Here is a 13,804-nt window from a genome sequence, read left to right on the forward strand (position 1 = left end):
TCGTATGATTTGTAGTGAAATTCAAACTTTCAAGTTTAAATCTGTTGCAAGAAAATAGTATCCAGCATGCACTAGGACGCACTAATCACATTGAGGAATCAATGTACAGTGATGCAGAAGGTCTTCAATATTAGCAACAGATGCATACATTGGAATCCATTATAAAGAGCAACAGAAGAAGTATTTTGACTTGGATTTGTTTAATGTAAGAGATAGTTAAGTAAGGTGTGGTAGGCTTAACATGCTGAAGGATCAGGTTTGATTCTCTGCATGTGTGACTGCATGTCCTTCCAATCATCACCAACTGAAAACTGGACCAATAAATGTATTTGTTTTCCCAACCGAAACCTGAGTCTATTCTGAAAATTTATATTGTAAAGATATGTCTCCTACTGATCATACCAGCAAACCATGTGGGCATGTTTGAGCACTAGTGAGAAGTTGGATCATAAGGACTGACGTTTGGATCACATTCCACCAAGGTTGCCTGACTAATATTAAATACAGACACGATGTCCAAAATTCAAGCTGGGTGCTGAGTTTGTGTCCATTCCAAGATGGCTACCGGAATAGCTTCACAATGTTTGACCTACAATGAATCATCACAGCAACTGAAACCTCCAGTTCCCTTCAGAACATAAACAGGATCATCAAAATAGCTTGGAAATAATTATAAAATTAGAACCAGCCCTTTTTCAAATCTCAGAAACGTAAACAACGCTTCCAATGACTGCAAATAGCTTTAACAGTTTTGTCTTTTTCTCACGGAAAAGTCCTCATGAAATGAGCCACTGGTGGTTGAACTCTCTGATTCTTACAATAAAGAAGACATTGATGCTAAACTGTCTCATAAATTTCATAAGCATATTCAGTTACTGTAGATGTTAATTTAACAAGTGCCTGAGAAACATCTGGCGCTACACCTACCCAAGAAACCCAATCTACCATTTCCTCAAATATCCCCATGAGTTATGGTTTTATTAGCAGGAATTTTCTTTGGAGTTAGCACTTGAAAGCCCTGCCCATATGAATTGCCACATCCTGTAAACTCTGCATCAGGAACAAAATGCTGAAACAAAGACCATTGTGGACAAATCCATGGATCAAAGTACACAACCTTGGCTCTTGTTTCTTGAATCAGAATGGAAGACAACCACCCACCACCCATTTATATGCTTCGCCAAGCATTTGTGAAGAAAATTAACACAATGGTTTCATGACAAAATTCAACACAATTTTAGGCAGCAAATATTCCACAATTTGAGATCTTTCCCACTTGATTGAAAAAGTCCAAATTCCACCACCATACTTATCCCCTGCCATACTTGTCTGCAACTACATCTTGGTAAATGCTGGTGAATTAATGTTGTATTAGGCAACAGAAAGCCATTACCATGGCAACCTGTAAATTTTCACATCAGACTTGTGGCTGAGAGCATGAGCAGAGAACCATGATACGAAAAGAGGATTTGGCAATATGTAGTAACCACCTGTCATAACGTCACTGATCACTTCTCCCCCCATCAACAGTAGTGGTACGTCCCATGATACCTTGGTTGTCATTTCTGCAAACCTCAGCATAAAACCCAGAAAGGCAATAATTATGTGGAATAGCCTCAGGTCACTTTCCAGCAATGTGTATACAACAATGCTTTCTTTTACATAATTGTTGTTTCATGAGAATTTCTGTCAAATTCCAGACCTACAAACAATTATATTTTCACAATAGTTTCGGTCATTGTTACAAATGAATGAAGCTATCTCAAAGAACCTCAATTTTTTCTCATAATAAAAGCAACCAAAAGACCTACATGATGAATAAAATATTTATCTCCCACCTTTCATGACTACTGTCATTGGTTATCAAAGCCAAGGATAGTAACATATCAGAAACTGCTTTGCACACAACAGACACAACTACACCTTAAATAGCTTGCTGGTTTATCAGTCATTTATGAAGCTTTTCTATGGCTGACATACATGTCTGCTTCTACCCTGTATTCTTGTGTGGACAAAAGAATAGCTTATGCCACATGAACCTTGAAAACCATTTGTGAGAGTTCATAACTGACCCAAACATATTGCTTCATCAAGTATGTGTACCAAATCACTCATCATGGTTATAACAAGTTATTTTAAGGAATCTGACTAATGACATATACTTGCACTAACAACATCCAATTATTTTGGCAAGTTAACAATCAGAGCAAAACGTGAATGTGAAACCGTTCGTATGGAAACAAGTATGCTGAAAAGAAACATTTATTGTGAGATGACTTCAATGTAAATGTTAGATATATTTAAAATGTTAGATATTTTCAATAGACGTCTCCTGAAACTGGCAAACACTGCACATTAAAATGAGATGTAATAATAATTTCCTAAAACTAAATGAACATTTAAAAAGAAACACCCACCTGTAGATTTTTCCTGTTGTAATGAAGTCTGCACACAACTGACTAGAATCACAGAAAGAATACACAGACAGCAGGTAAGTGCCATGATATATCACACAATATCAGCTACCACATCCTCGTGTACAATCCCATGAATAACTGCTACAACATCCTTGAGATGATCAAACTGAAAAAAAAGGAAATAACATCAGTAACCAGAGAAACATGAGTCACGCAAATATTATAAAGTAAGGTTCATGATTTCATTAAATTCTTACAAAAAAATTCCTATGTGGTCAACCATCTATTTCTGACATGTGATATGAGAGGACACATTCCATGGTCTATCACTGTATCCAATTAACCCTCCTGTGTGTGCCTCCTCCTATCACCTTATTAACCCTTCCTAGGTGGCATTCTCAGTCAGTAGGGGAGCCAGACATGGGGGACGTTCTCAACCCAGCTTAACACTTTAATTAATCATGCATCCCTGCCCCAGACCATCCTACATCTTCAAAGTCCATCACAGTCACTCCAGATGCCATCACAGACCCCCTGAACATGCCACATTTAGACATTATTTGCATAAATATCCCACAAAGCCCTCACCTGTAGAATAAGAACAATAAAAGGGGAATACATGAATATATTACAAGCCAGAGAGGGTGAGATTTTCATTCACAAATCTATAATCATCCTGTGTTTCATAGGAAGTTTTTTTAAAGTTTTTTTTATATTTGGACATGAACGGTCATATCTGACTGTGTCACAACCAACTCCCATGGTAGCAGCACAGACATCAAGAACATTCACAACACATGCATTCTGTACACAGTGATCACTGTCCCCGAGCATGACTCATTTCCAACATGCTCACATTCCTCTTAAATCTAAATCTTCTCAAAGACTTTTTTCTCAAGAAACAAACCTGACATGTCTGTCACGCTAAGTAAGTCCTTAAAATCAATGAAATCTAAAAAAAATAAATCTACAAGTTTTTAAAGGCAGTAATTATGTTCTTAATACCCTAAAAGCTTAATCCCTACCAACATACCAATGGTTTGACAACCGTGCTAGCCAAAGTGTCTGCACTACTTTCTGAGCCCACCCATTGGCTACTAATCACTTCTGACCCCTACCAGCACATGACCTGACTCCCTGCAGTGACCCTGACCCTTAGAGAGACCATGTGACCTCCAAACCATATGAAAGGGTCTTAATTCCCTGTTCACACCTTGGACATCCTGTTTTGGTTTTTAATAAGCTTAATCATAGCTCTTTGATGTTAACCATAATTATCAAAAGTTTCCAATTCTAATATGAATGAAATTTCTAAAACTTGAAAACATCCTCTGGTGACCAACATAACAGTGATATTTGTTTTAGACATTATACACTGAAAGTTGTAAGAATACGCATTATGCCATTTGGCATCCATTCTAATTCCTGCTCAGTACCTTGCTGTTTTGGTACATATGTACCAGGCTGAAATATTGCCAATGTGACTTTAATTTTTAACTCACTCACTCATGTACAATGAAGTCTTCTTCTGATCTGCACAGCTATCAAGCACTCAGACTAATGACGTTTCATCACAAACTCGACCAAGAGTTACAGCCCACAAACACTAACTGTGTGCTGACCTCACTGAGTACAGAACAATGTTGTTCATCAATTCCAAGATTTCACAGATGAATCATCAGTTTCTCACAAAAATTATAAGTGGTTTACTTCAGCAGAGGCAGCACACTGGTCTGTGCCAATTCCATACAAGCAATTCCTAACATAAACATGGGCAGCTTTTAAGCGGCTAGAGAAATTTCACAGTTGACTTACTTTTCCCTGTTTGACCCAGTTCCTGAATCTTGAACAGTTTAAAATTTGGATCTTAACACCCTCTATAAACGTGGAAGCAATTAAATAGCATGGATTCCCTGCCAGTTGTGAAGAGAACACAGTGACTTAAAAACAGGACCTATGCTGAAATTGCCAATGAAAGATTGGAAGCATTTGGGACTGAAATACTACTTTTTAAAACTGATGGTGCACATCCCAAATGCCCCTTTAGGCTGGCATGACCCATGCACGATCTTCACTTGAAGCAAGTAATATTGTTTTCAGAAACCACAACGAAAAAAGTAATTACATGTCCTAGATGCAAGGTGAAACCAAATGCTGTTTTCATAATGAATATATTTACATTTTCTCAGAAAAAGAACTGTGACTGATATGAAACATGACACTCGGACTGACATGCAACCTATCAGAGAGTGACAATGTGACATCTTCTGTATGTTTAACTGTATGTGAAGGAGAAGGAACACAAGTTGTGTGATAACCACTATATCACCGCAGAGCTTGTGGTCAAACAGTCCAGTCTTACCACTTCCTCTTACATAACTCATACCTATGATGTCATTATATAATACATAGCCTCCAGTCACAACTGCTTTATTGTACTATTTATCATTATAGCCAGTGACATAACAATTATATTCAACCCATATCCCTTGTGGATAGAGATACAGAAATCCAGAATGGATACAGTTAAGGATTATATTTGCTTAATAACAATGCATCCAATGACAAGTGCCCATATTAATGTACTATATATGTAAGAGTGTCACACAGTTTTACCACAGAAGATATAACATGTGAACTACATTGTGTGCTATTTTCAAGGTACTATAATCTGTGACAGTAAATAAATTTTCAGACAATGCATACCTGCCCAGGTGAACCTAATAATCTTCAGACACACCAGGTCTACAAAAAAGTTATCCCATGGAAGTCAGCAAACTAAATGATAGTCATCGTTTGGGTCTGGTTAATTTATCACCCATGGGTACTCAGAGTAATTAAGAAATTAACATGTCAACAAAGGGAGAGTGTTTTAATGACAGTTAACAGTAGAGATAATTGATAAGTCAACAATACACCATTGTATCCCATGTGTTTCCGTGACAGCTACCCTAATTAATCAACAATCGCTGGATCACTGTGGATGGAAATGTTATATAAACAGTCCAAGTTCAAAGGTGTGACTGTTTGACACTAAACAAAAGATTAATTAGCTGTAATGATAAACATTTGCCAATAAACCTTGTTTAGGTTTCTCTGTATATTGTTCTTACACAGGTTGAGGTGTTTTCTCTGTAATTGGAGAACAGGTTTTACAGGTGAGATTCTTCTCAAATAAGCTTTCTCAAAGAAACACAGTAGGCTCAAGAACGTTTTCCTCCTTCAGTAGGAAGTACTTTTTTAGTAAATACACAATATTTCATCATGTACACAGGATACTTTTGAATTAATGTGACAATATCCCTTCGTTACGTAGACCACTAACATACTTAACGAAAGGGTTAAAACATTACTACATCAAACAAATGGAAAAGACAGGGACATAGTTTGGCTCCTATTGCTTTCACTGCTGGGAAGGCACCTGTATGAGGTAGTATGCTATATTAGGACAAAAAGATTGCGGGCTAGACCACATGAACAAGGATACCACCCTTTGTATTTGTATTTCCTTGGCTTTGTTTACTGGGTTTAAGGGACAAAGATGTGTTCTGTCTGAATGCTAAGGTCTGTAAACATGACTGTCCCCTCAAGCACCCTATTCAAACATACTGGACTCAATTCCAACTGGCCTATCAAATGGAATGTGAAGCCACTGCTTCCAACAAGAGCAATTTTAAAGTAAAAATATTTATAAACACTCAGGTTACCCAAGAAATCAAATTTAAACTGAAGTGTTTTGTATTTTGGTGCTGGTACTCTGTCGGGAGACAATACCACACCTACAAAGAATTATCTTTATCTTGGAATATTGTACAAAATGGATAACACATCTGTCAAGTACCATGTACAAAGCGCATGTATAAAATTCCACTTAGGAACATAGTGTCTAGCTATTGATGCCATGATATACACTGTATGTCCAACAAAATAATCCAAAATATATTTTCACATCTATTTACCAGATATACATTTATATTATTATCAAGGAAATGCTGTAGTTAAAAAAAATCATGCAGTGATTCAAATCAGCATGAAAAACATTCACACGTCTATGCATTTTCTTTCGTGTCTTGATGTTAGAAAACAATTCAACTAAGATGTTATCTTAAGTACAGCAAACTCAGCTACCATCAGCTGGTTTGGTACAAAATGAGACGATTATCTGCATACCAATTTCCTGAATCACAATCAAGCAGCATTCCAGCGTTTATTGTTAAGGAGACATTTCAAGGTGGGCAACATTCTTCCCATAATGCAATGGCCCACAATACCATAAATGCTATTGATGAAACATTATTTCACTGTAAATGTTTTCCATGGCTGATTAAATCAGTGTAGCATGATGTAAGCGAGAGAATGCAATTGTGACCAAGTGGTTAGTCATTTGAACAACAAAAGCGTTTTTTTACTGATTTGAGCTCTACCAGTTCAAGACTAGTTCTGGACTGATAAATTGGTATCTATCAGTCCAGAAATGGCGACAGGAACAGATACCTAACATGATGGGACGTTGAAACAATGTGCAATTTGGCAACATGGAAGATCCTAATAGCAAAGTATCCAGGAATACCATCATCTCATTACAAACAAAAGCAGAAAAATAATAATTGCTGGGGAATGTCAGAGGCACATTCGTCTGAAAGAACAGGAACACTATTTTCTAGGCCGACCAGGGACAATCTCTACCATATGCAGGATCGTTTTTATGCCTGCTAAACTTTTCACAGACTGCCAAATTATGATAAGTGTTATTTTGTATAAAGAATTGGTGTCTCCTGCCTAAAGTGGGAAATCTGTGCAAAATATGTTCCCACCATGGTGACCCTTATCCAGTTTGTTTTTTCTCCAGTTTGTGAATACAAAATCTAGGAAGGCCAAACTGGCTTGTTTAATTTTATATGTAATATATAGATATATACCTTCCTTCACATCTCAAAAATGAGCAGTTCAGTTGACAAACTACTGACTTCTCACTAAGGGTGTCTCATGGTAACAGTGCCATGTGTTTCCATCATTGGTTTATCAATCTTTAAATTGAAAAAAACATATTACACACCAACTCCTTCAAAAAAAAAAACAAAAGAAAAAACAGTTATTATGTGGATAAAAAACTTCCCATCTTTTTCAAAGTAGTTCACCGCTTGGAACCAGTGTAATAATTAAGCTCCATGTTTATTACTGTAATTCATCAATAGCGGGCTTGTATAATAATCTCGCTGATTAGACAAAACATGACAAGACTTTGATGCTACTGTCATGCTTGTGACAACAGATACTACAATGTGTGTTACAAAAAGATAGCGCCACTGTGTTATTGTTTTTCGTAACAAAAGCTGAGAAGACGAGAGAAGACGAGAGAAATCTTGACAAACCAAGATAAACCAGTGATGTGGAGAGTACCCTGACAACATCATCTTCAACAGAGGTCTCAGGATACAAAAGGCACAACCTTATCTCCCGTCCTAACTCTGAACTCAGTCGACAAGGTGACCTACACCACACACTCGGGGAACATGAAGAGAGGGACAATCGAAAAGCTGCAAAACATGAAACTACATGGGCCCATGGTGATATAATTTGGCGACTCAGGTATCTAATGATATGATACAAGATGCTGAGATGGCAATATATCCCAATGTGTGTGTCCTCATGCTCTCCACAATCTGTTCTGGTCACGAAGGTGGGGTCACTCCGCAACTTCAAGAGGGTTTATGTGTGGGGTTGACCTAGCATCTTAACAAAGAATGGAGGTGTGAATGAAATTCCAGCACTTAGAAGTCAATTTGTGGACAGTAATGGGGTCACATTTCTTAACACTAGCGTGTGTAGTTTAACTTGAAATCATATTTTTCTACAACAGATATATTTACCTACAGTGTAGAGTATAAGGCTCATTGATTTCACCATCATCAGTGTACTCAGCAAGAAATCAATGTTAAATATATTAACGTAAAACATGAAAAATGATCAACATTCAAAATTCATCATTTGACACAAGACTAATTCCTGATCATTTGACAATCAAATTGCCACTTCAGATTCAAAAGGCCCACATATTGAAACAGGTACGCATATTAAACATGCCAAACAAAAAATCTAAATATCTTAACCCACCCAGGAAGAACCCCGAAAGTCTCCATAAAGACAACTGGGAAAATGTCTGAAAACAATTATTTTTGTAGGATCTATAATCGCTTTTTCTATCATCAGAAAAATACCTACATTGTAAATCTGTCACAACTTATACAAGATTATGACTCCAACAATAACAGACTCGTACTGGATATGACCTACGTCTTCACCACCCCTTAAAAAGTATGGTAGACCAGTTTTATCGCAGGTCAAGAATCGTTTCCTCGCTAAATGGAGGGTGAAAGTGATTCCATATCTCGATGATCAAAGCTAAAGTCATTCTGATGATGTGAACACATGGCACTTGTCCTTGTGTTAAGAAGAGAGCCATACCCACAGACAGGACAAGCAAGTGTCAGATATGTCAGTCTAACACAATACTGACAATATGGACCTACATTATACTTGTTTACAGGAACATCATGTTTCAGAATTTCTATTATTCTCCTGTGGGAAAATATCTACAGCTCGCTCTTCCACCAAATACACAACTGTGTATGATATCTAGCTTCCCTTCAACTGACACTTCGTTCCACAAGTTACCAATTTCAACAATCTCATAACCAATCACTACAATGCCAGAAAGCACTGTGCAGTCTAATGGCATCCATTATCAAGAATAATGTGATTCCTAAGGATACTTTTGTCAAAAAAAGAAATATATTTACTATTCCAGATCCACCAAATAATTATCAAGGGGTTAGTGTACTGAAAAAAAACAAAAACAATTATAATTTACTGCAGTTTGCCTGAAAGGCATGACATGAGGGGTGAATCCAAATGAGCTCAAGCCAGGGTCATAACCAGGTAATCAGGCAACATCTCACGTAATCCACCATTAATGAAGCTGCTGAAGATGTCGTGAGTACCTCCGCCCAGTAGGGGACTCCTTCTGGGTGATCTGGCTTCCTCAGTACAGGCCCTGGTGTATTTACAGCCTGATTACTTATCTAGTTAAATGGCTCATGCTCCCCATAAACATCATATAAGAAAGCTTAAATACCAATTAGGGTCATAAGGCTTAAACAAATTAGGTTTAGTTCCAGCTAATGTAGAAATCTAATATGAGGGATAAAATCATTTTTTTGTCAAATGTTACCTGTGCAAGATATATGTCAGTTATACACACACAAGACCATTTGAAGATAGGGGTCTGGGGATCTGGAAGGTATGACAGTGAGGTTCTCTGGAGACCCCTACATTATGACTTAAGATTGTGATAAGTACAAGAACCTCAAGTCTGGCAATTTCTGAACACTTTCACCAGAGCTGTTACAGCTAAAATTCTTCAGGGATTAAGAGACTGATTTCTTTCTGGTGAAAACATACTTTCAATTTTATTTGTCTTAAGAGTAACAGTAATAAATAAGTCCATGATTATGTCTTTTTTCCAATTTTTCAGAGTATTGTCTCAACAAACTTGTTTGGCAAGTTGACGGAAAGCAGTGTGTAAGTGTGCACATGTTCTAACTTCCCCACTCCTTCAACCATCCACTGCTAACATTTCAACATGGCCACATACTCTGTACAATCAATAAGGATTCCTTATAATTCACATGGCTCCATAAATCATCCTAAAGTCTTGGCATTTGTCTCTCTGGAACTGTTAATGTTTTCGTTTTCAAGAATAAATTATCTGTAAGCATAGACAGGAAATGGGACTAAACCTACCCTGTCAGTGGCTGGGTCAAGCCAGTGACAAATCTGGTCCCTGGGTTGGTGGGGAAGGGAAGCTGGCTTAGATTCTCTTATAAGGAATTTTAGGAGAAGCTTAGAGGAAGCCTAAGGTACCTGCACTAAGGTGCGGGCAACAGTCTACAGTGACATTGCTGTCATACTGTTTTGAAAAAATGGTGTTGTTAACCACAGCCAAAATACATCAGAAGTTTTTCTTGGAATTAAAGTTTACAGATGTCCAAACTTTTTCACAGTAAATTTAAACCATCTCCCCATGTCAAACCAATATTGTTACAGCTAGTCAGGGTCAATTGTTTCTAGATGTTTCTCAGATGCAATAATGTGTAAAGATATTTGTTTCTTCATTAAGCATTTAATAGCAAGTACGTTTCTTTACAGAAATGGATTGCAAAGTCCTAGGTGAAAACTTGACAAAGCAAACACCAAGTTCATGCAAAGAATGACACTACATTCCCTTGTCACAACCACTACAAACTTTGGCAAATTGTGATGCTATTCTTATTGCTATTCCCTAACAAGCACCTGCTTCCATGACTCCAGACCCAAGCCTAAATTCTGAACTTAAGGATGCAGCTTCTAAACAACTTTGATGTAATCCAAATGCTAGAAGCTTGGTGGACCAGGCCTACAGGAAACTACCTATATAGTTTATCATCTCTTTCCTACATCTGAGAGTAATTAACGCGCCCCTCCGCCAATCACAACTTTCCCTGCCTCTATCCCTCCCCCTCCCCCTTCTTCTGTAACCTGACTGGCTGGCACCCCCTCCTCTCCTTCCATACTGAGAGAGAACTTCCACCATCCACTCTCATAGGCTAAAGACTCCTTACAACTTAGAAAACTTGGCTCTGCTGGATTCCAGCCAATACTGGCACTTATTTGGTGTTCCAATCTGTGATATAAACTAAGTCTTCTTTTAACCATTATCTTAGAGAGATTAAAAATCTACATTAACGTAATTAAATTTTATTACACATAATAAATTCAACAGAAATTGCTTTGTTAATCTTGCAAATTCACGAACATTTACTCCATTTTCTCTGATCAGTGTAGTCTGAAGGCTGCTATCTTTACAGAACATACAAGATTCAAGTTTCCTCTGAAAACAAACTGGATAGATTTGACTTGCTGTGTGCCATGTTGGTTCCGTTGCCCTGAGCCATAGTTTGTATAAAACTGGCAGGGTCTCTCACTTTGTTTGCATTCTCCACAAATCTAACTAAATAAGCCTGTCACTTGATTCAGCTTTTACATAATGCACAGGTTTAACTGCAGAAAATCTTTTACTTTCATTGAATAATACATTCTTCCAAACAAACTTAACATCTATAATTTAGTTAACATACCAAATACACATACCAAAGGCTAAAAAGTAGTTTACATGTTTAAACCATTAAACACTTTAATCTGAAAATTTTGGGATAACAGATAACCTAAAAAAAGAGATGAAAAATGGATCCTCAAAAGTTGTCCAAATTACCAGAAGATCGTCAACACTGTATGTACACCCCAATCCAAAAATGTGTTTTGTCAGATGACTTGTATAATCCTCGATTCCAAATCAATCCATGTGTTGAAAAGATTGAGCTTTATCAGAATACTCCGTACACCTCACACATTAAATCCAAGTCCCAGTTGCCCAAGTTTCTGAGTCATGTCAGCGGCACAAGCAACAAGTGATCGTGGAAGCCACTAGGGTCCCCGTGTTGTGTCAACAAACCCAGTAGTATGACCCCTTTTCCCGCGCAAATCACAATCTACTGACCAACTGGAGGCCTGAGAAAATATTTCCTTTTCAACATAAAGGACATTCCCTTACAGCACATTGCCAGAGTGGTTTCTATTCACGTGTGTATTTACGTTAATATGCAGAATAAGGAGGTAGAGATGAAACTTGGACGCCGAAACGTACATACCAAAGTCGAAGATGTTATTTTATAGTGTATCGATTTATTAACAATTGATATGATAGTATTTGTGTTTCTTGCATGTCAACTCACAAAAAAATTAAATTGAACATCTAATGTATGATTATAAGCCAGTGGAATTTTAAGACTGAATATGTAAAGCAATAGTAGTAATTTCTATGCACATTTTAAATATCAAGGATGGGTAGATTTAACCCCCCACTCACCCACATTACAGCATTCAGCCACCCCATTTGACATTGCAACGCTTGGGTGCTCGCGTGTAGAAGATGATACGAAGTTCGATCGCATCAGGGGACAAAAGCCCTCAAGCTAGGCCCCTGAACTTCGCTTTTGATAGTGAAGATGTCATATGAAGGGACACTCACAAAGAAGATTCGAATCCCGAGGTACCCCGTTAAACACACCCTTACCATTGAGGCGAAGAAATATTTGTTTACTTAGAGGACCAAGCGGGCACCTGCTCAACTTCAAAACTTTAGAGAACTTTGTTGTCCTTTAAACAACTTCGCGATCCGTGTCGTCTGCCTCATTGAGTCAAACGTTCTCTCACTCAAGTACAACTTCATTTTTTGACCGAATATGTTGTACTGTGATAAGAGATTTCACAATAATTTTGCAAGACATTTTTACCGACATCTGTGCAGCACCCACTGACAAAAATCAATGCTCCCTGGTCTGCAACCCTGTCAAATTCCTAAGCATGCACTCCTGAGCAACTTTTGTAACACAATAACTTCCAGTAAAATCTACAAACAACATCAGCGTAACGTCTAAAACGTTTAAATCCATAACTCTGACAACAAGCAAGCTTTCACAGCCACCGTGGCCGAACTCAAGGACCGCATGGGCAAGCCTAGCCTACTTGTGTATCGGCATTCGAGGATATTATACGTGATTTTTGTCCCTTTAAATCGGTGACATCGAGTGGATTTCTCAACGTCACCGCTTCAGACTTCCTCACAAAACTTACCTAACTGTTCGTTACTCCATGAATATCCTGCACACAAGTAAAGTCCGTTAGAATCCGATTCTAATACACGAAGTCCGAGTTTCACCCTACCTAAGTTCCGTTATATCCCGTGTATCTCCACGACTATTTCGCTTGAGCTTCTGAGGATAGTCACGTGATCACCCATTCAAAGCAACAGACCACGTGACCCCCCGAGTGAAAGACGCCATGGAATAAAGGGGGATGCAGGGGTCGCTCCCTTACACAGGAAATACTCATATCAAGATTAAAACGTGAAAAGTGACGCGACGCTGAGATAGATTGTATATACATAAGCATTGTCACGTACCTGACGCCAAATTAATTGAGATAATTAAAAATCTCATCAAGGCTTTCAGATTAATTATAAATTGTCTGCGACGTCTAAACATGTATGAATTTGCATTTTTTTTGTTCTAAAAAGAAGATTTTAATTATGCCAAAAAGACTAATAAGGCTAACATATATATTAAATACATATAATGACTTCACTTCACTTATTCACAATGAATAACAGGAGTGCCTCGACTCCAAACACCGAATAAACATACCATAAAAAAGAAAATGGAATAAAATAGGTTTCCTACGGATATACTACAAGTAATTGAAATTATCTAAATCTCACTATCAAACATTTT

The 13,804-nt window shown here is 37.7% G+C and overlaps 1 protein-coding gene across 1 annotated transcript in view; it reads right to left on the minus strand.

The window, feature by feature from the left end:
* LOC137265580 (fibroblast growth factor receptor 2-like) overlaps positions 1-13,288 on the minus strand; it is a 33,637-nt gene extending 20,349 nt beyond the window's left edge. Inside the window, exons 1-2 of the mRNA XM_067801000.1 lie at positions 13,149-13,288; positions 2,418-2,583 (exon numbers count right to left, since the gene is read on the minus strand). Coding sequence (XP_067657101.1) covers positions 2,418-2,502 — 85 coding nt within the window. The 5' untranslated portion in view covers positions 2,503-2,583; positions 13,149-13,288. The remainder of the gene's footprint in view (positions 1-2,417; positions 2,584-13,148) is intronic.
* Positions 13,289-13,804: the final 516 nt, after the last annotated feature.

Source organism: Haliotis asinina, chromosome 15, assembly GCF_037392515.1.
Source record: "Haliotis asinina isolate JCU_RB_2024 chromosome 15, JCU_Hal_asi_v2, whole genome shotgun sequence".
In the NCBI taxonomy this organism is placed as follows: Eukaryota; Metazoa; Mollusca; class Gastropoda; order Lepetellida; family Haliotidae; genus Haliotis; species Haliotis asinina.